The sequence below is a fragment of the Balaenoptera musculus genome, chromosome 9 (assembly GCF_009873245.2).
Source record: "Balaenoptera musculus isolate JJ_BM4_2016_0621 chromosome 9, mBalMus1.pri.v3, whole genome shotgun sequence".
In the NCBI taxonomy this organism is placed as follows: domain Eukaryota; kingdom Metazoa; phylum Chordata; class Mammalia; order Artiodactyla; family Balaenopteridae; genus Balaenoptera; species Balaenoptera musculus.
In genome coordinates, this window is record NC_045793.1 from 5862637 (window position 1) to 5887460 (window position 24824).

A 24824-nucleotide genomic window follows, 5' to 3' on the forward strand; every position below is an offset into this window, starting at 1 on the left:
ATTTTTCTATGTACATAATGATGTTATCTGCAGATACAGTCAGTTGTACCCAACCCATTTATTGAAAAGACTTTCTTTTTGTCACAGAATTGTTTTACTGCCTTAAATGTGGGTCTGTTGCTGGGCTCTGTTCTGTTGTTCTACCTGTCTGTCTCTATGCCAATACAATAGTCTCTTGATAACTATTTAAAAAAAAAAAAATGCCTGCTGATGTTATTGGGAGTGAGTCCGTAGATCAGTTTGGGAAGGAGTTGGCATCTTAACAATACTGAGTTTTGCAATCTGTGGACACGATATTTCCTTTTCTTGCTTTATTTCATTGACTAAGACCTCCAGTAGAGCGTTGACATCAAGAAAGCGGACCTGCTTCCCTTGTGTCCCATCTTAGAGGGAAAGCATTCAGTATTTCACTGTTACTTATGGTGTTAGCTGTAGTTTTTTCATAGATGCCCTTTATCATGTTGAGGATGTTTGTTCTTTTCCAGGTTGGCCAAGAGTGTTTCTCGTGAATGCATGTTGAATTGTGTCAAATGCTTTGTCTGTAGCTATTGAGATTATCATATTCTTTTTCTCCATTCTCTTAGATACTGTTTTTCAAGTATTTTTCTGTCCCCTCCCCCACTTTCTAGGATTCTAGTTACTCAGCTGAGACTCTTTTGTTTTGTAGGGGTTTTCCCAGTATTGTTTCCCCTCGGTGCTTCATTTCAGATATATTTTATTTCTGTGTCTTCATTTCCACTGTTATTTTCTCCACAATACCTTAACTCCTATTTTTTTTTCCTTTCAGATAGTGTATTTTCTGTCCTAGAAGTTCCATTTGGTTCTTCTTTATATTTTCCATTCCTTTCCTTACTATGTTCATGTTTTCCTTTAAATCCTTGAACATATTATATCAGTTGTTATATATCTGAGAGATGTGTATATATATATATATATATATATATATATATATATATCAGATGCTCTTTCCTTCACCTCTATTCTGGGTCTGATTCTAAAGACTGGTTTTTCTCCTGTTATGGGTTACATTTTCCTGCTTCTTGGAAATGTAATAACTTCTAGTGGATGCTGGACATTGTTAATGTTATGTGGTTGAATATCTGTATTGTCTTCCTTTAAGGAGTTGGAGTTTGTTTGGGCAGGCAGTTAAATTACTTGCAGGTCCTTTTTTAAAAACAGTTTTTATTGAGATACAGTTCATATATCCTGTATTTCACCCATTTAGTGTATACAATTCAATGGCTTTTAGTATATTCAGAGTTGTGCAGCCATCACTTCAGTCAATTTCGGAACATTCTCATTACCTGAAAAAGAAACTTCACACCTTTAGCTGTGACACGCCACCAGTCCACCATCACCGCCAGCCCTAGGCAACCACTAATCTACTTTGTCTCTGTAGATTTGCCTATACTGGACAACTCATGTAAATGGAATCACACAATATGTGGTCCTCCGTGACCGGCTTCTTTCACGTAACATAGTGTTTTCAAGGTTCCTCCATGTTGTAGCATATATCAGTACTTCATTTCTTTTTATTGCCAAATAATATTCCACTGTATGGCCATACCACATTTTACTTATTGATCAGTTGATGGACATTGAATGGTTTCCACTATTTGGCTATTGTGAATGATGCAGCTATGAACAGTCATGTACAGGAGCTTATGTGGATATATGTTTTCATTTCTCTTGGGTGTAGACCTTGAGTAGAATTTCTGGGTCACATTGTAGTCTGTGCGTAACTATTTGAGGAACTGCCGGACTTCTCCACAGCGGCTGCATCATTTTACATTCCCACCAGCAGTGTGTCAGGGTGCCAATTTCTCCACGTCCTCGCTGACCCTTGTTACTGTCTCTCTTTTTGATGATAGCCATTCTAGTGGATGTGAATTGGTACCTCACTGTTATTTTGATTTGCACGTCCCTGGTGGCTAATGCTGTTGAGTATCTTTTCACGTGCTTACTTCGAGGCTTGTTCTTAAGCTTTGTTAGTGTGTTAAGCGTTACTCTGGCTGGTTCACTTCTACTAGTACTTCTGGGATCTCCATGGATTTCCCTGGTTGTTCAGCAAGGACTTTTCACTCTGCCTGGTGAGAAGGCAAATGCCTTCTCGCCCCGTGCATGCCCGGCTTAGTGTTCAGTCGGGGCCTCAAGGCAGTCTCTGCGCAGCCTTCTTTTCTCTTTCTGCACAGCTCCACCTTGTCTGGTAGTCTGGCCTTCAGTTTCCATCCGGCCCAGTCGGCCCAGACTTCGGTTTCTACCTCCTCAGCTCACTGAGACCTGCTCCGCTGGGGTCAGCTGCCTGTGTCACACTCTGCAGAGTGCCTCTCAAGAGGGACGTGGCGGTCACGGGGCTCAGCTTGCTTCCCTTCTCTCGGGGACGACGGCCCTGCCTCGCGTGTTGTCTAATGTCTGAAAACAGTTCCACGTATTTTTTCCCATCTTCTAGTTGTTTTCAGCAGGAGACTCCGTGTGGTCCCATCTACTCCATCATGGCTGATAGAGCTCTGTTAATATTTTAACCACACCCTTTTCACTGTTTTGTTGTTGTTGTTGTATGGTTGCTGAATGGGTTTCAGTATCATTTTTAACTTAGCACAGTCTATTGAGAGTTAGTATCGGAATTATATGGAAAATACAGTTCCATTTAATCTACCCCTATCGTTTTTGTTTTAAACAAAATGAAGGGTAAAAGGGAAAAAATCAGTTTCTTATATTTACCCACATAGGTAGCATTTCCTGTTCTTCTCTGTGGATCTACAGAGTCACCGTCTGTTGTCATTTCATCTTGGAGAACTCCCACCAGCATTTGTATGGTCCACACTGGTGATGAATTATCGCAGTTTCTGTTTGTCTGACAATGTCATTATTTCATCTTGATTTTTTTTTTCATCTTGATTTTTGAAGGACAGTTTTGCTGTTTTATAGAGATTGAGTTAACTGTTTTTTGGGTTTTGGTTTTTTTTTCTTTAACACTTTAAGGATGTAATTTCGTTGTCTTCTGGCCTCACAGAGCTTCTGATAAGAAGTCGGTAGAAATCTGTATCCTCGTCTCCTCTGTGTAAGGCACCATTTCTTTCTGGCTCAAGGCTTTCTCTTTAACCTTGGACTTCAGCTGTTAACTGTGATACGTCTTTGTATTTATCCTGTTCTGGGTATGTTGAGTTTCCTCGATCTTCTAAGTTGCTTTTCTACCTGATTTGGGAAGTTTTGGGCTGCTGTTTCTTCATTTTTTTTTTTATATCCATCTTTCTCTCCTCTCCTGGGACTTCGATTCCTTGTATATTAGACCCCTTGATACTATCCCGTAGCCTCAGTTTTTAGTGTCATTGATCTCAAGATTGGATACTTTCTGTTGCTCTATCTTAAACTCACTAATTCTTCCTTGGGTGATCTCCAATCTTATTTTCAAACCTTATTTCTACTGAATACTTCTTTTCAGTGAGATTGGGAGCTTAAACATGAAAGATTTTGTAGCTTCTTTGTAAAAATTTCTAGGCTGATTTTCCACAAAATCGGAATGGAACTTTTAAATTATAATTTGATGTATATTATGGAAAGAACTCTTTATGACGAGACCCAAGGCTGCTACCTTTCCTATCAGCCACTGTATTTACATAGATGTAGGTACTGTATACCTCTTTTTTTTTTTAATTATTAAATTCTGTGCTTGAGCGGTGGTTGCTTCTTCCCTGCCACCTACAGAGCCTGCCGTGGTGGCACTTCTTGTTTCTCCTCCCCTGCTGACCTGCCCACTCAGTTCTCTCTTTCCTTCCTCCTCGCCCCTCCGCTCGTCCCCCTGTGGCTTCTCTCCTTTGGAAATCTGAGTCCACTTCCTCCACGTGCACGTTCTCCTTCAGGTCCTTGGTCCTTGCCAGTTGAAATTCAGGTCTTTCAGAATCCTGCTGGAGAGCCGCCTCAGTGATGGAGAACCCTGTGCCATCTCCCTGGAGCAGGATTAGTCACTGTTTCAGCGCCCCCATTAACTAACCCACACAGCACTTTTCATACTGTATTCTGATTAGTTGTAGGGCAGTGTTTCTCAGCGGGGAGTGATTTTGCCTCCCAGGGGACATCTGACAACATCTAGAGACATTTTTTATCCTAGCTGGGGGAGGGGTGGGGCGCTTCTGCTGGGGTCTGGTGGGCAGAGGCCGGGCATGCTGCTCAGTGTCCTGCGGCGCACAGGACGGCCCGACAACAGAAGCGTCCAGCCTCACGTGCCCGTAGCGCCGAGGTCGAGAAAGGCTGCCGTAGGGGCGTCTGAGGTTCTTTCTTGTTAGGTAGTTCTTTGAGGTAGAGACTGTATCTTACTCAGGTTTGTACCTTACACACACACAGACACACACACGCACACGCGCACACACACACACACACACACCCCTTCCCAGCTTGCCAGCGCCAAACACCCCCCGTTCACAAGAGACCCCCGTGTTAGCTGAGTCACGGCCATGCTGGTGACCGTAGCTAAAGCTCCGAGGGGGCTGTGCAGGCAGAGCACGGGCATCGCCTCAGGACCGCCTAAGTGAGACGCAGACCAGGGTTGTTCTACTTGCAACTGTGTGAAAACCGGGGCCTCATCTTCCTCAATTAGGCTTTTTCTCTGTCGTGGATGTTGTTCAGTCACCTGGCATCAAAATGGGGGGGGGGGGCGGGTTCTTACTTAGTCATTCATCTCTATTTCCCCTATTGTATTATTCTCGAAACCTTTTGGTTCTTCCTTTCAGTTGCCCCTACATTCCCACAGTCACCATTCGAGACCTAACTGACCTGACACTCGGTTTTGCATCTGGCTCTGGTGCTGTCACGTCGTCCCACTGCTTAAACCCATCCGTGCTGGCCTGGCTTTCTCTCCCAGACACGGAGCCCACCTCGGGTCGTTAGTCCCCAGACTCCTCGCTCCTGCCCCCCAGCACCGTCTCCTTTCTGTGTGTCGGGAACGTGAGGGAGTCCTTTTCCTCTCCGGGCCCTTACGAGTTTATCTTCTTTTATGTAAAGTCCCCTCATCATGCAGAGCCTGGCTGAAATCTGCCTCCTGAAGTTTTCCGTGCCTGACCCTGACCTCTGCTCATCCCTCCTCTCCCTGCACCCCCTGCACTAAATAAGCCTTTTAGAGTACGCTCTGATACGTACGCCTTCTTCTTGGTGGTTTCTTGCCACTTGTTGGTGGCATTTCAGTATAGGACTGTCTTAATGTTGCCAAGTGGATTTTAAGCTTCAGGAAGAGGCCAGGTTTTCCTACTGCAGGGCCCCCAGGAGTCCCAGTGCAACACTGCAGGAGGCAGAGTGGCTTTCTTAAGCTGAGCCGCAGGGGAGGCTGCAGCAGGTGGGGAGGCCGTCCGCCTCAGGCTCACAGAGCACGTTGTCCGCACAGGAGCTGAACGTGGAGGGCCTCCTCTCCAGCTGTTTAGGAAGGGAAGCAGATTCAGAGACCTTAAGTACTTTGACCCAAAGCAGTAGCCAAGATGCAGTGATGTGAGTGGTGACGACTCCGGGTGACTAAGTGCTGTACCCACCGCCCAGCCTCCAGGCTCTCCAGGCTCTCCAGACTCAACGCCCTCTCTGCCTTTGTGACGACGCCCATGCGGCCCAGGCATAACCTGATCCAGCAGCTTAATTAGCACATGATTTAACCAACTGCCCTTTTAAAATTAGAGATGCTGAAACTCTTATGTATCCTCAGAAAGAAGGAATGTGTGTATATGTGTGTGTGTGTGTGTGTGTAGGAATGTGTGTATATATGTGTGTGTGTTTGTGTGTGTGTCGGTGTATGTTTTAAAATTCAAGTGTATCAGAAATTTTCAAATTAATGAAAATATTGTGTTGGTTTATGTTTTAAATTTATAAAACATTTGTCTTCAAAGAAAGGTAGAGCACGTTTTGTCTCTCATTTATATTTCTAATATTTCTGAATTATCTTGATTGTTCCCATCTGCTGAATTATGGGACTCAGCAGTAGCTATGAAATAGTAATTTCTTTTTTTTCCCTTATGTTGTGTGTGTTAACATTTGTAAATAAGAGTTTTTCTTATTTCTAGGTACAGATTTATGAATTAGAGGAACATAAGATTGAAACATGGAGGGGTAAGCACTGTTGAGTGTTAAAAACCTTTTAATATGAGGGAAAAAATGTTCTACATATGTATAAAATGTTTTAATTTCACAGGTCCTCTTCTCTCTGCTTAATAATTGACTACATTAAGACATTTATTTCTATATTAATTTTGATAGTATGCCATACTATTATAAATATTACCCAGTCTGTTTAGTACACATGTATAGAGAACCTATAACAAGTCTTTAGACTAAGGCTGGGATATAGATGGGATATAGTAATTAGTGCCCGAGTCTCTGGCCCCCAGTGGAGCCACCATTCACCACTAAGTATTACCTTCCAAATCTTTGCCTTTGTATAGAAAATGCAACAAAGGAATGCCTGAAATTAACAAAAGCAAGGATCTGTTCCTATTTAAATTCAATCATTATTTCTTCACATTATTATTATTTCTTTACAAATTATGGAGACAAGTAGAACAAGTGAACCTTAAACTAGATGATTTGGATAAAATCACATGAAAATAACTTCAAGATTGCTTTCTTTTGTTTGCAGCATTGAAATTCACCCTTCATAATCACAATACCCTTTTCTGAAATGGAGCCATTTTTTAAATTGTAATTTCATGATTGTGAAATTGTTCTGTCTTAATGAGACCCATCCTGCTGGGTTGGTACAGAGGGGGCAAAGGACCAATCAGTAAGAATATCCTAGATAGGAGCCTGTGATGGGGATCCTTGAGGAAGAAGCCTTTGTAGGGTGTTCAGGGAGAAGCCTACATGAGAAATTGAGGGGCCAACTCAAGGAAATTTTTTAATTTAAAACTGAGATTTAGCTTTGTACTCCCATTATCTGCTTGGTATGATAAGCACCCCCTGTGACTGGCTGTGAGATCTGAACATCCGTTAGAATGCTCTAAAGAGGGCTGGGCCTCTTTTAATCCCGTATGATTTAGAAGTTTCATTGAACGATATATTTGATTTATGATAGCTTTATCAAGTCAAACCAAACAAAGTAAGTCAACATGGGATCCACATTTTAGCACTGCCTATTATGCAGTGAATATATATATTTTAACACCAAGACAGATACTTTTTAATAAATTCTATTGTATAAGTAATGTTAGACCAAGGTTTAAGTATATTTACATTTTGATATTACATGGTATTTGGTAGTAATAATAATAATAATAATAATAATGTCGAGATTTTCTTGAATGCCTTCTGTGTAGAAACCTCAGTAAAACAAATTAATTACAGTTTATCTTTACAAAGATAATGTCTACATACTAGAAAGATCCCCAGATACAGTAGATCAGGCTTTGGTGTGGAAAATAAAAACTTAGTAACATTTAAAGAACAAAGTTTGTTATAACTTTTATTTTATCTTTTAACTTGTGAAAATTAGTTTTAAAGGATTTCATAAAGTCTTCATTCGTTGAGGGTGACAGTGACTTGGTACCATTCTAGTGACCTCTGCTGGTATTGCTGTTTTATCAGATTTCTTGACTTTTCTTCTGATTTTTACAGCATCTATTGTAATACTGTTTTTTAAATACTTAACTTTTCCACAAAGGCAACATCCTGAAACAGTTTGGAAGTTGTTTAATAATAGCCATAACTATAAGTAACACAATAGTTGTCAGTAAATTAATTCGATTTGGGTTTTTAATCCTTCTAATTATTACCTGTAAATTGAAGGGTATTTTAATTTATGTAATAATTACAAACAGCAAATATGTTACTAATTACATGTTTTCTTTCTATAAATACAGAGCTTTATTTACAAGAAACATTTAAGCCTTTAGTGAATATATCTCCAGATGCAAGGTAAACTTGTAAAGTTTTTCTCCTTTGAAAACATTCCATTCATTCACATTCATCTGTTTTGTTACCATGGGTGATAGATTTTTTTTTTTTTAATCTAGATAGGGCCCAGCCTCCTTAATATTAAATTCAGTAAACTTAGAGACAGTAGAAATCACAGCCATTGTTGGTCCAAACGGACTGATAATGAACTAGGAAGATGGTCATACTGAGCAGTTTGAAAATCCAGATCACCTGCAGCAGAAACCCACTAGGGAGCTCATTAAAGCTGCAGATTCCTGGGCTCTTTTCCCAGTCAGTCTTTGGAGGGTTTTAGTGCCCCGGAATGTGCATTAAAACAACTCCCCCAGGGGTCCCAACATGCACTGAAGTTGAAAAATCAGTCTCTCCTTAGGCACTGGTCCAGAGGTGGTCAGAGGATGGGGCTGCCCACAAGTGTTGACCCAAGCCTTCTGGGACGGCTCGGATACATTTTCAGAAATAAAAGCATTCTTAAAACTAGTGCACTAGTGAGAAAAAGTGGAATATTGATTTTTATTATTTTATTTCCAAGTCCTAAAAAACAGCTACGCCCAGCACACCTCCTTGTCGGCAGTCGCAGGAGCGGCTGGAGCAGCCAGCAGTGGGCTGGCTGCGCAGGGAAGCGGCCAGTGGGCTGCGTGAAGTCAGAGCGGCCGGTGCACGGGGCCCCGGCCACAGCGCCCTCTGTTGCCAGGGCCGTCCGTTAGCTTCCCGAGGCGTTAGCTTCTGTCATTTCTCAAACAAAAGCCTCAAACCTGCTATTAAAAGAACTGCTCTCCTAGAGATTTTTGTAGTTCACACTTGGATTTGAGGCTTATTAACAGATTATGGAAAACCGAAAATTTTGCTGAGATCTCCAGTTTAAAACTTTTCTAGAACGCTGTTTTAGGTCAGTCAACCTTTTAATATTGTAATTTAAAGAAAGACACTGAAAGTACGTTTAAAGCAGGGGTGGTCCAAAGTTTTCTAATCCTTCTTTAAAGCCTCCTAACAACTGTAATGGCTTTTCCCGCAGCCTCTTCGATGCTGTACACTCGTTGATCAAAAATAAAATCCACAGATTGCCAGTTATTGACCCTATCAGTGGGAATGCACTTTATATACTTACCCACAAAAGAATCCTCAAGTTCCTCCAGCTTTTTGTAAGTAGTTTTTAGTGTTTCTAAAGACATAGCTGCATCTACTTTAATTTACTTCAAGTAAATTGGCTCCTGTTACCCTCATAGAAGAAATCGTTAGTTTTGAGGTCTCCATTTCTAAACTTCAGTTTCTCAACTCACTACTGTTTGAATTGTACATTCTCAAAGTTGATTCCAGTTAAAAAGTAATCACCTTTCAGTGCAAGTTAAAAACACTTGGAATTCTCTATTTAAGTGAGAATATTTTATCACCTAAAATGAGGAGAAGCAAAGCAGTTCGCGAGTCAGTCTGATTAAGGAACTGCTTACCCAAGATAGCTTGAGCCAGACTGCCTTATGATGCTTTACTGGTGTCATGGTTGGGGACATGCTCAGAAGTCCTGGCCCCAGGATGGTCTTATTATTTACTGCAGCAGTGATAGAAGAGCCCAAAGCAAATAAAATTTTGACAACGGAATACCATGTTGGTCCAAATCAGGGCTATATTGTCTGTAGGTTTTCTCAATTGCATCGGAAATGAGATGGCTTCATAATCATCCAAAACTCAGAACCTCTTTGGTCGGCAGTATTAAAAAGAGGCTCAGAAGGGCCAGAGTGTTCACAGGAGGGCTTTCATTTTTTCCTTTTAATTACATGCACTGAAGTTGAGGTTATAAGTAATTGGTCAGCTAGAACCAGTACGAGGCCTCATTCATGGTTCAGAAGAGATCATATTAAGAATCATTTTTTTAAAAGAATTTAGTAGACATTAAAAATCTACATCAAGTTAGCTTTCCTGTCTTCTCCACAGCTTCAAATAAGGAAATAGAGCAGATTTCTAGTGTGGCGTGAAGGAGCCCAGGCTGCTCCGACCGCAGCGCAGGGGGTTTAAGTGATTGGGAGAAATGCCTTGTCCATCAAACCAGCCCTCTATTTTAATAGTCTGTGTAAATGTAACACTCATCATGTTTAAATAAACACTAAGAAAGAATGTAGGAAGGAGAAGAGTAATTTACAAAAAAGCATGAAGTTTGGTAAAGAGGCAGTCTAGGGAAGAAGAATTAAGGAGGCGGGGACGTTGTTGGTCGGACTTCCTGTCTGCCGTGGGCTGAACGCATGCAGTCGCCTGGGCACTGAGCTTTAACAGGACCCAGGGCGGGGCTGTACCAGGCTCTTAGCCCATGTACCCCCTTAGAGTTGCCATTTTAAAACAATACTAATCATGAGAGGAGCATTACGCTGTGTCAGGCACTTCACATGATAAATCTAACCCTAGCCACCACCCTCTCAGGTAGGTATTTTTATTCATCCGATTTGGAAGCGATAACGTTCAGCAAGGTTGCGTAGCTTTGCCACGGTTGCCGGTTGCCGGTTGCCGGTGGTGGAGCAGCCCTCCCTCCAACAGCGCCGTCCGTCCGTGTCCGGAGGCGGCTTAGATCTCGGGGTCAGGGCGCCTGGCTCACAGGGCCGACCGCGCCCGGAGGCCCAGCGCATTTCCGTGGCCGCGCTGCCGTCGAGGAGGCACAGCCTGAGACAGGCCTTTGGCATCTTCTCCTCTACAAGTAGAGGAGGTGGCCTCTGCCAGTACTGCCTTATATTTGGGCCAATATGGTAATTAGAATCATGCTGTTAGAATATGCAGCTAGGGATTTTCAGATAAAAATGAAGAATTTTAAATAAACTCCAGAACCTGATTTTTACTGCCTTGAGATCATGTTCCGAGAAAAAGTAGCGTTGCCCTGAGAGACATTTGACAGTCAGCCTAAGTGTGCAGATGGAACAGGGGTTTATCCTGCATCGAGATGGGCTAGATGACCTAATAGGTCTTTCTTTTTTTCTCTCTAAATTTCTAGGATTCTCATGATTTGAATATTGATGAACTCTTTGACTTGAACATTTTGTTTCTTCTAATTGTTCATCTTTTCCTGATAATTATAAGGTACACCAGGAGGATGGAATCAACTGTACCCTTTATAAAAGGTGGATTTTTGAAACCATAGACCTTATTTTGTTTTAGTCAAACATGATCCTAGACTTCTCTCTTCTGACTTCTCCCTCCTCCTTTAAAACAGCCCGTGAAAAGAAAAGTTAACTTTTAAATGTTCTTTTAATTCTGTTCAGTTGGCTTGTTCTTGTTCCTAGTAGACAAAAATTGGAGTCCTCCAGTGGAGAATTCAGGATGTAGAGGTGGGATGGTGTGGGGACTAGCTTAGCAGCTCAGACAGCCACCATCAAACGCTTTGGGTTTGGAAACGTGTGGGTTCTTAATAAACATTACTTAATGATGACAGCAGGACCATGAATTTAACATGAATAATTTAAGAAGATTCTTGGTGGCTGATGGGTCTTAATTTCCAAATAGACCTGTTGTTCCCTTCTGTCCGGTTTTCCAGTGGGTGGAGAGCAGGAGAAAATGTTACAATGTTAGTGCTTTGCAGTATTTTTACTAAGTAGTTAAATATAAGCTGGTTTGAACAAAAGACACAGTTCTTGTATGTAACATTTTCACGTTAATTCAGATATCCGGGTGGATTGTTAGAAAAGACTAATTTGTTGCACATAGTTTTTCATCGAGTGTGGACGTGTGAACACTGAAAAGGTCTGCTCTGGCTCTAGAGCATCTGTGCCCGTCTTCCTGTCTAGATGTCTGATATGCCAAAGCCTGCTTTCATGAAGCAGAACCTGGGTGCGCTCGGAATCGGGACCTACCACAACATCGCCTTCATACACCCAGACACTCCCATCATTAAAGCCTTGAACGTCTTCGTGGAAAGACGAGTGTCAGCCTTGCCTGTTGTGGACGAGTCAGGTCTGTGTGCTGGGCCGTAGCAGTTGAACAGAAACAACGGTTTATCTCCTTAGGGTAAAACTATTGTTAAATGACCTGGCATATCAGATAAGTGGGGAAATGAAAACTTAGACCAAGGAGTACTCAGGAGAATAAGAATTTTATACTGGCTTATTTTCACATTTTCCATTAAGATATGATTTCATGTCCCTTTTAAAATAGACAAGTTTATTTTGTTTAGCAATATTTAATTCTTAGTAAATATCTAGTTAAGATTGATATTAAATGCTGTTTTTTGTTTCTAAGACATTATTCTAACATACATTTTTATTTTTAGGAAAAGTTGTAGATATTTATTCCAAATTTGATGTAATTGTAAGTATTTTTAATTTTGTTAAACCTGTCATCTAGAATGCATTTAAAGCATATTCATTAGTCTGTTTCTTGTGATTTTTCCTACTTTAATAATTCCTAGCTTCTTTGAGGATGAGGACCTTATCAGAATTCCATAGACTCCCCAACAGTAATTGTACTTTTAATATTCATTGGTTTAGCAGTGAGTAACATATTAGTAGCATTTTATTTTTTTTTAACTTTTTATTTTATATTGGAATATAGCCGATTAACAATGTTGTGACAGCTTCAGATGCACAGCAAAGTGACTCGGCCATACATACACATGTATCCATTCTCTCCCAGACTCCCCTCCCATCCAAGCTGCCGCATAACATTGAGCAGAGTTCCCTCTGCTATACAGTAGGTCCTTGTTGGTTATCCTTTTCAAATATAACAGTGTGTACTTGTCAATCCCAAAATCCCTGACTATTCCTTCCCTCCACCTTCCCCCCCACCCCCGTAACCATAAGTTCATTCTCTAAGTCTGTGAGTCCGTTTCTGTTTTGTAAGTACATTCATTTGTATCATTTCTTTTTAGATTCCATATGTAAGTGATATCATCTGATATTTCTCTTTGTCTGGCTTACTTCACTCAGCATGACAATCTCTAGGTCCATCCATGTTGCTGCAATGGCATTATTTCATTCTTTTTTATGGCTGAGAAATATTCCATTGTATGTATGTACCACAACTTCTTTATCCATTCCTCTGTCGACGGACATTTAGGTAACTTCCATGTCTTGGCTGTTGTAAACAGTGCTGCAGTGAACATTGGGGTGCATGTATCCTTTTGGACCATGTTTTTCTCCAGATATATGCCCAGGAGTGGGATTGCAGGGTTGTATGGTAGCTCTATTTTTAGTTTTTTAAGGACCCTCCATACTGTCCTCCATAGTGGCTGCACCAATTTACATTCCCACCAACAGTGTAGGAGGGTTCCCTTCTCTCCACACCCTCTCCAGCATTTACTGTTTGTGGATTTTTTGATGATGGCCATTCTGACTGGTGTGAGGTGATACCTCATTGTAGTTTTGATTTGCATTTCTCTAATCATTAGCGATGTTGACCATCTTTTCATGTGCCTCTTTGCCATCTGTATGTCTTCCTTGGAAAAATGTCTATTTGGGTCTTATGCCCATTTTTTGATTGGGTTGTTTTGATATTAAGCCACATGAGCTGTTTGTAAATTTTGGAGACTAATCCCTTGTCAGTCTCATCATTTGAAAATATTTTCTTCCAACCTGTGGGTTGTCTTTTCGTTTTATGGTTTCCTTTGCTGTGCAAAAGCTTTTGAGTTTAATTAGGTCCCATTTGTTAATTTTTGTTTTTATTTCCATTATTCTGGGAGATGGATGGGAAAAGATGTTGCTGCGATTTATGGCAGAGAGTGTTCTGCCTATGTTTTCCTCTAAGAGTTTTATAGTGTCTGGTCTCACATTTAGGTTTTTAATCCATTTTGAGCTTATTTTTGTTTATGGTGTTAAAGAATGATCGAATTTCTTTTTTTTACGTGTAGCTGTCCAGTTTTCCCAGCACCATTTGTTGAAGAGACTGCCTTTCCACCACTGTATAGTCTTGCCTCCCTTGTTGCCTCCTTTTGTCATAGGTTAATTAACCATAGGTGCGTGAGTTCATTTCTGGGCTTTCTATCCTCCTGTTCCATTGATCTACAGTTCTCTTTTTGTGCCACTACCATACTGTTTTGATGACTATAGCTTTGTACTATAGTCTGAAGTCAGGGAGCCTGATTTCCCCAGCTCCATTTTTCTTTCTCAAGATTGCTTTGGCTATTTGGGATCTTTTGTGTCTCCATACAAATTTTAAGATTTTTTTGTTCCAGTTCTGTGAAAAATTCCATTGGTAATTTGATAGGGATTGCACTGAATCTGTAGACTGCCTTGGGTAGTATAGTCATTTTGACAATATTTATTCCATTCCAAGAACGTGGCGTATCTTCCCATCTGTTTGTGTCTTCTTCAGTTTCTTTCATCGGCATCTTATAGTTTTTGGAGTACAGGTCTTTTGTCTCCTTAGGTGGGTTTATTCCTAGGTATTTTATTCTTTTTGATGCAGTGGTAAATGGGATTGTTTCTTGAATTTCTCTTTCTGATCTTTCATTGTTAGTGTATAGAAATGCAGCAGATGTCTGTGTATTAATTTTGTAGCCTGCAACTTTACCAAATTCATTGATGAGCTCTATAGTTTTCTGGTAGCATCTTTAGAATTTTCTGTATATACTATCATGTCATCTGCAAACAGTGACAGTTTCTTTTCCAATTTGGATTCCTTTTATTTCTTTTTCTTCTCTGCCATAGCTAGGACTTCCAAAACTGTGTTGAATAAAAGTGGTGAGAGTGGGCATCCTTGTCTTGTTCCTGATCTTAGAGGAAATGCTTTCAGTTTTTCACCATTGAGAATGATGTTTGCTGTGGGTTTGTCATATATGGCCTTTATTATGTTGAGGTAGGTTTCCTCTGTGCCCACTTTCTGGAGAGTTGTTATCATAAATCAGTGTTGAATTTTGTCAAAAGCTTTTTCTGCATCTATTGAGATGATCATAGGTTTTTATTTTTCAATTTGTTGATACGGTGTATCACACTGATTGATTTGCAGATACTGAGAAATCCTTGATCATGGTGTATGATCCTTTTAATGTACTGTTGGATCCAAGTTGCTAGTATTTTGTTGAGGATTTTTGCTTCTATGTTCATCAGTGATATTGGCAGGTAATTTTCTTTTTTAGTGGTATCTTTGTCTGGTTTTGGTATTAGGGTGATGGTGGCCTCATAGAATGAGTTTGGGAGTTTTCCTTCCTCTGCAAGTTTTTGGAACAGTTTCCGAAGGATAGGTGTTAGCTCTTTTCTAAATGTTTGATAGAATTCACCTGTGAAGCCATCAGGTCCTGGACTTTTGTTTGTGGTTTTTCAGTTACAGTTTCAATTTCAGTGCTTGTGATTGGTCTGTTCATACTTTCTGACTTTTCCTGGTTCAGTCCTGGGAGACTGTACCTTTCCATATTAGTAGCATTTTATAATTCTTTGTCTTTTCAGTACATGAGTCACTTATCCGTTACTACAGCATGTGTATATGTTAAATGGTCATGTTTCTATACCAGAGACATTGATTCATTCTGCCAACAGGCATGTGCTTAGTGCGCACGTGGATCCCTGGTCACCCATATCCCACTACTTGCTGATTGGGAACAACTGTTCTAAAGAGGACAGCAAATGTATTTAATAGCATTATGTAAAGTTCTGTTTTTTAATCCCTGGTTTAAATTTACTAGATTGATTTTGGTCTTACATCCTTCCACTCGATACTTCTCCCCCATTCATTTAAATTCATTTCCTTAGAGTTTTACATTATTTCTAAGAAAGGGAACTGAAACTTTGATAGCCCCAAACCTGCATACCGTTTTTTTTGCCTTAATATTGACCATAGCATTAAGTATTCTTTTGTAGCTGTCTCAGACCCTTTTGTTTCATCTTATTCTGTTTAACATAACCGACACCAAAAAATAGGCTTATTGGAATTTGGTTGGGTGGGACCGTGTAAGGTTAATCAGAACCTTGAGAAGCCATTCAGATCTACAGGGCTTCCTCCGTGATTACTTGATCCCGATGGGCCCCCGCAAAGCCTTTCTAGCAAAAACCTTGTTCCCTAGCCCTGGGGACTTCTCACCCTTTGCCAGGTGTTGGTCCACCTCTCAAAAGACTATTCATTCAGGGAATGTAGGGTAAGAGTGGGGGGATAAATTAGAAGTTTAGGACTAAGAGATACAAACTATTGTATATAAAATAAACAACAAGGCCCTACTGTATAGCACAGGGAACTATATTCAATATTTTATAACCTATAATGAAAAAAATATATATATATATAAATAAGTCACTTTGCTGTACACCAGCAACTAACACTACATTGTAAATCAACTATACTTCAATTGAAAAAAAAAAAAAAAATGAACCCTATAGGGTAAGAATAGGGGAACCTTCTGTAGGACATACAGTCAGAATTTAACCGTTGCTTCATAATAAAGGTACACCTTATAAGCTTTAAGTGATTATTGATAAGATGATGAAATAACAGTACTGATGGCATGTCATAAGCTGGTACAGTGGTACTAAGTTATGATAAACATCAATGTTTTTAAAGATCAGGCTGCTTTGAACTAACTTTGGTCATTGATGTGAATTGAAATGAAGGCTATAACCCACTGTTACTTTATTATAGAACCTTGCTGCTGAAAAAACATACAACAACCTAGACATCACAGTGACCCAGGCCCTGCAGCACCGGTCACAGTATTTCGAAGGCGTAGTGAAGTGCAGTAAGCTGGAAGTACTGGAGACCATCGTGGACAGAATAGTGAGAGCTGAGGTGAAGTGGCTGCACCCGGGTCCCTGCCCGCCTCCCCGTCTGCCACGAGCGCTAGCTGGGAAACAGTGCCCCAGGAATTCTGGGTCACAGGACCAGCCCGGGAGGCAGCCTTCCAGGCCAGTCCGGTGACACAGTCTCCCTGCTCCAGAACCTAGCACGTTTCCTGGCACATAGTAGGTCATCTGTGAATGTTCACCGAATTGAATTGAATTTATAAGTCCTGACATCATAGCTGAATCAAATAAGGATATTTCCATGGTTTTAAAACATACTTGAGAAAACAGAAGTCCCAAGAGCTTGAAGTTTCCTTAGAGTATTGATGAATTTAAAGCTAAAAATGTGTAATTATATGGTTATAACAAGTAAGTCAATAAAATGTATTCTGATCTTTTTTTTTAAGTTAAATGGTCTGTTCATCTCTTGACCGTGAGCACTTGTGTCCCCCTGTATTTTACTGCCTGTAAGATTTTTTAGTATACTTTGCACAACACTCTGAATAAAAGATAAGCAAGATCATTTTATAGTGTATCTAATCCAGTATACCCATTCCCAAAATAATTTCTTTCCTTTCTTGTTAGGGATAGGAATGTTGTTACCCTCTTCATCACTCCTTAGGACTGAAGGATGCAACTGTGTTCCTTCTAAACCCCTATTAGGCAAAATCAATTCATAATAAGTCTGCTTTGATTTTTATTTAAAAGCAAGAATACAGTCCCTGAGGAAAAGTACCTGGTTATTTTTAGGCTAATTGCAGGCGACCTTAGCCTGCTTTCTGAAAGTTACCTGTGAAGTGGTGTGTTGGGTCAGAGCACAGAGCCCGTCTTCGGGAGCCAACGTTGCCCAAGTCCACCTGCCCTGCTCCTGTCACGTGTGTTGGAGGGTCCCGCCCTGCTCCGTCCTCAGCAGAGCTGACTCCCCAAGCTTCAGCTGCCATGGCCTTTACCGTTTCACTAGTCTCAACACGAAGTCTTTTTCTACTTGAATTTAACATCCATTACTAGTTTTCCAGAGGGTTCTAATTGACTTAGGAATACATCTAAGCTTTTTATTGTTCTTTTTTATATGCCTTTTGAAGATCGTAAGCAGAAATAGGTAAGACATTCCTCCCTAATTTTAAGGACAATGGACCACATCCATCTGATGGAACCCTTTATAACAATTAAAAATCATGTTAAAGGAGAACAAAGACCAGTTTTTAGCTTCAACATGTATATATATATATATATGGGTGGGTGTGTGTATATATATATATATACACACACACATACATACACATATATATGCACATATTTTATATATATATAAAATATACTTTTTTTATATATACAGTATATTTTTGGCTGCACTGAGCAGCTTGTGGGATCTTAGTTCCCCAACCAGGGACTGAACCTGGGCCCTCAGCAGTGAAAGCACAGAGTCCTAACCACTGGGCCGCCAGGGAATTCCCAGCTTCAACATATTTTGTTAAGAGAAGGGTATACAGTATCAGCGATGATTTGGTTTATTTATATGACAAATATCACACTAGCTTTTAGAAAAGAAACATTCATAAGTTTAGACTCAGCAACAGATGATAATATTTTTGGTGGTCATTTCTGTCTGGCAGAATTAATTCTAAGTGAAATGGTTTCCCCCTGCCCTTTAGTAGTTCAAAAGATAGTTATTTATCATTATTAAATGTCAACAACAAAATGTGTCTAGTATAGAATATAAAGCATTCTGTGGCCCTAGACGTAAATCAACTTATGATTAAAGTTAATAGATAATTGTGTTATATCACAGGGTTATTGAAGAACATAAGTTTTTCTAGAGAAGCTTTTAAAAGAAATTTATGTTGATTAGCATGAGAAAGATGACAAAGTGATTTCCCTTTTAACCTAAAAAGCAAGCTATGATGTCAAAAGCATCACCGGCACAGTATCATTAGAGACAAACTATAAAAATGATTTCCCGGCTCCTCCCATCTCCCTCCTGTGCCACCCATTCTGTACCAGCGGGTTTTAACTGTTCAGTGTGGAGAAGAGGATCTCCAGGGTAACCGACTGGCATGTGGTTGCCTCAAGCCTAAATTCTAAAGCTTTTAAATCAGAGAAGCGTGGTGCTCTCTCCCTCCTTTCCTGTTTTAAGGACGCTTTGTTATAGGAATACCTCAGAACACGGTCCACTCACTTATAAAAGACTTTCAAGTAGAAAACAAGACGTGAATGTAATTTATTTCACTTTATTACAGTTGATCATCCTCTGACTGTTACTCTTAATATATGAACTTCATAGAGAAAAGAGAAAATATAATCTAAGAGCAGTGACCTTTTATTTAGTTTCACTGCTTATTTGGACTTCTCTCCCAGGTAAAACCAGTTATGTGATAGTTAATAGAAACCGAGATACAACTTTTAAAAATTAAAAACCATTTAAGAGATTAGAAGCTACATGAAGCAGCTACTGTGATACTTCATGTTTCGAGTTGTATCTTTCATATATTAATATTTTGAAAATAGAAAACTCAGCAGGACGTATCTGGCTAATTTTTCTTAAAAGTAGTCAAGCAAATCAGCATTGCATTTTAACAGAGCCAAGACCATTGCATGGCTCTGTGCAGCGTTCCTTTCTCTCATTTGTGGGATCTGTTCATTGTATAGCACACGAAAGACTTCTTCTAACGTCCATTTTAAACCTTTACTTATTTCCACTTTCACACGTGGCCTCCTTTCCTCTTGTTTGCAGGTCCATCGGCTGGTGGTAGTAAACGAAACAGACAGTATCGTGGGTATTATTTCCCTGTCGGATATTCTGCAAGCCCTGATACTCACCCCTGCAGGTATAAATGCCAGTGTCTGACCTTTACCGTAAGTGCACAGGGAGCCCAGGCGGGGCCGGGGCGGGGACGCCGGGCAGCAAGCCCTCCCTCGCCCACCTGCCAGCCGCAGCTTTCTGTGCAGTACTTTGTAAACCATTTTCATTTTCTTTGTGGTTTTGAAGTTCTCCTATTCTCCTTGAGTGAGAGAAAAGTTTATAGAAAGTATTCTGACTTAAGAGCATCCTGTCGACACCCAGAAGTGCTTAAGTAATCGAGGATTCATTGCCATGATCGTCATAACCTTGCCCATTAAAAAGTGAAGATCTCCTCAGTGTTGCTTTATGTTTAGGACTACTAACTGGAAATCAGGAGGGAAATTCTTTGGGATCTAAGTATTGAAACCATCTACCCTTTAAAAAAAAAAAAGCTTACTAGTAGTGAGTATATAAAACAAAATGACCTACACAAACTTTTTTCCATTAATAGTGTATGGAAATTACGTTAACTGCCAAACATTGGTGACTAAACTCATCTTCTGCCAGGTTAACTCTAAGCAAACCCTCAGGTCACAGTCGGGGAGCCCGTGAGGCAGGGGGAGGGAGGGGCCTTCGGTGTTTCTCCTGTGCCACACAGTTTAATCGTTTAATGGCTGAAGGGGTCCTAAAACCACCAGCCTTCCACTTCCCCTCCCCACCCACATGAAGTACAGACAACCCAGCCTCAGGCCTCACAGATCAAGGCCAAGACAGGAGACTAAACCATGTGCCCTTTGAACTCTTAGAAGTTAAACATTAAAATGTGCCTTTACTAGGGTATTGATTTTTCTTTAGTTCAGAAATCAATCAAACTGGCTAAGACTAGTTTTTACAGTTGGCCTATAGCCTGAAGATACCCACCCGAAAAGAATCCCCATCACCAGCGAGAAAACAGATTGCGCTGATTAAGTGAGAGCGGCAGGGGCGTGATTCCGGGGGAGCGGTGACTCCCAGCAGGCCGTGGAGAAGCAGCAGCACCTGGACGTTGTTAGAAACGCACAGGTGGGGCCCAGCCCACGTCTGCTGAGTCAGAAACTCGAGAGACAGGGCTTGCTGCAGTCATTTTCAAATTTCGGATATGTGAGAACCTGAAACGCATGGTAACCTCTTTTTAATCATTACTTAAGTTTTAGTACAGCGTTCGAGTTCAACCTGTGTGCACACTACAGAGTGATCACCCCCCAAGTCCTGCTATCATCCACCACCATACAGCTGAGCCTCTCACCCCCTGCACCCACCCCCACCCCCCCCCCCTTCCCTTCTGGTAACCACTGCTGTGTTCTCCATGTTCTTCTGCTGTCTTTGTTTGTTCATCAGTTCTGGCTTGGGTTTTTTTAGATTACACATATGAATGAAACCATATGGTATTTCTCTGTCTTGATTTATTTCGCTCAGAAATAAGTGAAAGATCCATGTTGTCAAAAATGGCAGGATTTCTTTTTTTTTTTTTTTTTATGGCTCATGATAATCTCTGTAGTCATGAAATGAGAAAAGGACTAAAAGATGTGAGACCGTTCATAGCATTACTTGTAATAACCTCAAACTGGAAATACCCCAAATATCTTTGAGCAGAAGAACGGACAGACTGCATTCTGTTCATTAGTGGAACGCGTTGACGGTGAACACACATAGCTGTATCGGACGGTGGATGAACCCCACAGACGAAGCAGAGCAAGGAAGCAGGACCAATGCAGAGAGTGTGACTGCATTTATATACAGTTGACCCTTGAACAACATGGGTCCACTTATACGTGAATTTTTTTCAATAGTAGATACTGCAGTGCTACGCAGTCCATGGTTGGTTGAATCCACAGACGCCGAACTGCGGATACGGAGGGGAATCGTGGATACAAAGGATGAGTTGTGGGTAGCGCCCCAGTGTTGTTCAGGGGTCAGCTGTGCAGCTCCTCTGTGCGTGTTAGGAAGAGGGCTCACCTCCAGACAGGCTCATCCCCACAGGCACGTAACTCGGCACCTTCAGAAAAGGACACCCCTTTTCTAGTCGGCGGGCCCTGGGCCAAGGCACACAGCTTGCCGGGCTGAGTCAGGCCAAATGTCAACTCGCTTCCGTCCCCGTGGCCAAGATTCTTTGTGCATCACCAATTCAGAGTAAGCAGTTCTTCATCCTCTCTGTGCCTTGGCGTCACAAACCGTAAGAATGAGAATGTTCGTCTGGGTGAATTTAAACTTCCATCCAGATTTGATATTTCAAAAATTCTAAATTATTAATGCAAGTCAGCATTAATGAAAATGCAAGGAGGAAACCTGTTCCACAGCTGGATTTGGAATGTATGTTACCACAGAAATAAATATTGTAAAGACAGGGATAGTCGAATTAGAATTCTTTGTAGTACGGTGTGTATAACGCTGTTCATTTAGGAAAATGCCCTGTATTCCCAATAACTGGATTACCAGTGAACATCGGGAGCAGTGCTGTCTTGGAACAGAGGGAGCGCCTCCGTCAGATCAGACGCTAGCATACTCGGGCGACCGTGTGGGGTAAGCATCGGACTAGAGGTCCAGCCTGGGCAGCCCAGCCCCGCTGTCCCCTCGGAGCTGTGTGAGTGTGGGCCAGCCCGCTGCTCACCTGTGCAGCCTCCGTCCCTCCCTTCAGCTATAGGATGAGCAGCCCAACACAGGCCTAGTGGCCCTCCAGAGATCCTCTGATTGAAAGCACAGCCGTGCGTGAACGCCGTGCGCCGTCAGACCCCGTACCCGGGACAAGCCCCATACCCGGGACCAGCACTGCTGGGTGCATGTTTATGGAATAATCAGTAAGAGATGCTTTTTGAAAGAATCCACTATTATGTGAATAAAAGGTACCAGTGGTTATTCTTTTCACCAGATACTGGACACAATTCCCCATTAAGGATACTGATTCGATATAGTAACATCTTCTCTTTTTTAAAAAGTTTTTAGCAGTAGTTCATTGTCCAACTTAATTCAGACTATCCAAACAAACCTGAGTATCCACATGTGCAACTAGTGAGTAAACAGCCTGATGGCAGTAGCTACAATTTTTTTAGCCCCTTATTTTTATAGATTGTTGATCTCTTTCAAAGTCGAGTGTCTTTCTAGTGTCTGATGAGAAAACACGGAATCTGTTGTAATGAAAAAAATGGCAGCTCCCCCCTCCCAACCCATTTCAAAATATCCTGGCAAGGTGAGAGTAGGTTTTATGTGCAGTTACTGTAAGCATGTTTAATGCTTTTACATTTTTATAAGTATGCACAACAGAAATACTTTGCACCTTCGCTAAAACTTAAATACATATTTCTTTTAAAAACTTTTAGCAGCAGAACCCTCTTCTTTTCCAAATTAAACGTTGCATATGTTAGAATTATGACACGCAGGGAATTCCCTGATGGTCCAGTGGTTAGGACTTACGTGCTTTCACGGCCGTGGCCCAAGTTCAATCTCTGGTGGTGGAACTAAGATCCCTCAAGCCTCGTGGCATGGCCAGAAGAAAAAAAAAAAGGGCTTCCCTGGTGGCGCAGTGGTTGAGAATCTGCCTGCTAATGCAGAGGACACAGGTTCGAGCCCTGGTCTGGGAAGATCCCACATGCCGCGGAGCAACTAGACCCGTGAGCCACAACTACTGAGCCTGCACGTCTGGAGCCTGTGCTCCGCAACAAGAGAGGCCCGTGCACCGCGATGAAGAGTGGCCCCCGCTTGCCACAACTAGAGAAAGCCCTCGCACAGAAATGAAGACCCAATACAGCCAAAAATAAATAAATAAAAATTTTTTTAAAAAAAGTAAAATCTATTCCCAAAATATTAAAAAAAAAAAAAAAAAAGAGTGCCAGAATTAAGATATGCAAAATGGATTCAAAGCGTGCTGCAGTGATGGTAGGTGGGGGTGGGGAGCCTGGCGCTCCCCTGCTCATTCCCCACGTCTCCTAAGGCTCTGCAGGTGCGGGGAGGTGCCTCCAGGCAGAGAACCACCACTGCGTTCATATAGGACATGCACAGCTGCAACGTATTTTTATATTGCTTTGAAACTTTCGTTTCCCATCTCCTGATAGGTGCCAAGCAGAAGGAGACAGAAACCGAATGACGACCGTGAGTGGAGGAGCCCTCGCAGGAGAACCTGAACAAAGATGCTGGGTCACGCTTTGCCTCATGAACACTGACCGCGATAGAACAGAGTCCAATGGCTGAGAATGTGTATCAGGGTTTAGTGATGGGTGTTTTTTCCAGTGATGTTGAAACTAAGCATAAAAAAGAAAGATTTTGTGTTTGAAGATGCGAGCTTGCATTAAAAGACTGTTTTCAGACCGTCGTCTGAAAGATTTCAAATGCTGTATGTCATTAAAGTGCACTGTGTCCTGAATTTCTGCTATTTTTCATTTTAAAGAATTCACTGGTATCTAACAGGTAATATGACATAAGGCGAGTGTGTGGCATATTGAGATCTAGTGCCTTATGTCAGAACAGCGATATGTCATCACTACTGCCCATCGCAGCTGGAGTGCGTCCTTGTGAACTGACACTGCTGGAGTGTGAACGTCCGAACCTTTACCAAATCAGTTTGTTTTCATTAGATTTGTTGAATAGCTGTAATTTGAATATAAATAATTACTTTATAAAACTTTAATGATGGTTTTATGTGTTAGTGTTCTGTTCTGAACTATAGTGTAAACAAGGCTGATTTACAACAGCTTTATTTATTTTTACTTTCATGCAATTTTTTACACATCTTTTGGTGGGTAAACTTCACCGTACCCGTTAATAAACCATTGGTTGCTATTTTAAAAGGGCAAAATTCTCATTAAGTTTGATCTGGAAAGGATATGACTTCTCAAATAGCCACTGTTAGGTTTTAAAAGCTGAAGTTTCTAACAGCATTTGTGGGAACCTCTCTGTGGGGCTGCAAACAAAGTGCCGGGAAGATGTCTATTTTTTCTTGTGTTTTGACATGAAAATCATGACGTTTGTGTGATTGCTGATGCGATTGTTTTGTAAATTTTACTGTGGCATATACAGTATTGTCATATGGTTGAGGAGAAACACAATGTTTCCTAATGTAAGTGCTCTGAAAATGTTGACACTATATATATATATATATATATGTGTGTGTGTGTGTGTGTGTGTATATATATATATATAAGTATAGTTTGGTTTTTTGTTTTTGGGGTTTTTTTTTTGCAGATTGAAAAATTAAAATAAATCTTACTATCTGCCATCTTGTTACAGAAGTTCTTTAAAATACTTTGTATTTCAGCACATTTCTTTTTTTAACATCTTTATTGGAGTATAATTGCTTTTCAATGGTGTGTTATGTTAGTTTCTGCTTTATAACAAAGTGAATCAGCTATACAAATACATATATCCCCATTTCTCCTCCCTCTTGCGTCTCCCTCCCACCCTCCCTATCCCACCCCTCTAGGTGGTCACAAAGCACTGAG

At 41.0% G+C, this 24824-nt stretch overlaps 1 protein-coding gene across 14 annotated transcripts in view; it reads left to right on the top strand.

Moving 5' to 3' along the window:
* PRKAG2 (protein kinase AMP-activated non-catalytic subunit gamma 2) overlaps positions 1-24013 on the top strand; it is a 285917-nt gene extending 261904 nt beyond the window's left edge. For 12 of the 14 annotated variants that reach the window (XM_036863639.1, XM_036863640.1, XM_036863646.1 and 9 more), the window contains 8 exons: positions 6039-6084; positions 7830-7884; positions 8918-9044; positions 11664-11829; positions 12146-12183; positions 16438-16584; positions 19309-19402; positions 23442-24013. In XM_036863639.1, the coding sequence (XP_036719534.1) occupies positions 6039-6084; positions 7830-7884; positions 8918-9044; positions 11664-11829; positions 12146-12183; positions 16438-16584; positions 19309-19402; positions 23442-23473 (705 nt within the window). In that variant the 3' untranslated portion in view covers positions 23474-24013. Of the gene's footprint in view, positions 1-6038; positions 6085-7829; positions 7885-8917; positions 9045-11663; positions 11884-12145; positions 12184-16437; positions 16585-19308; positions 19431-23441 lie in introns of those variants that run through there. The other 2 variants (XM_036863641.1, XR_005021237.1) reach the window with 2 other exon arrangements.
* The last annotated feature ends 811 nt before the right edge of the window (positions 24014-24824 follow it).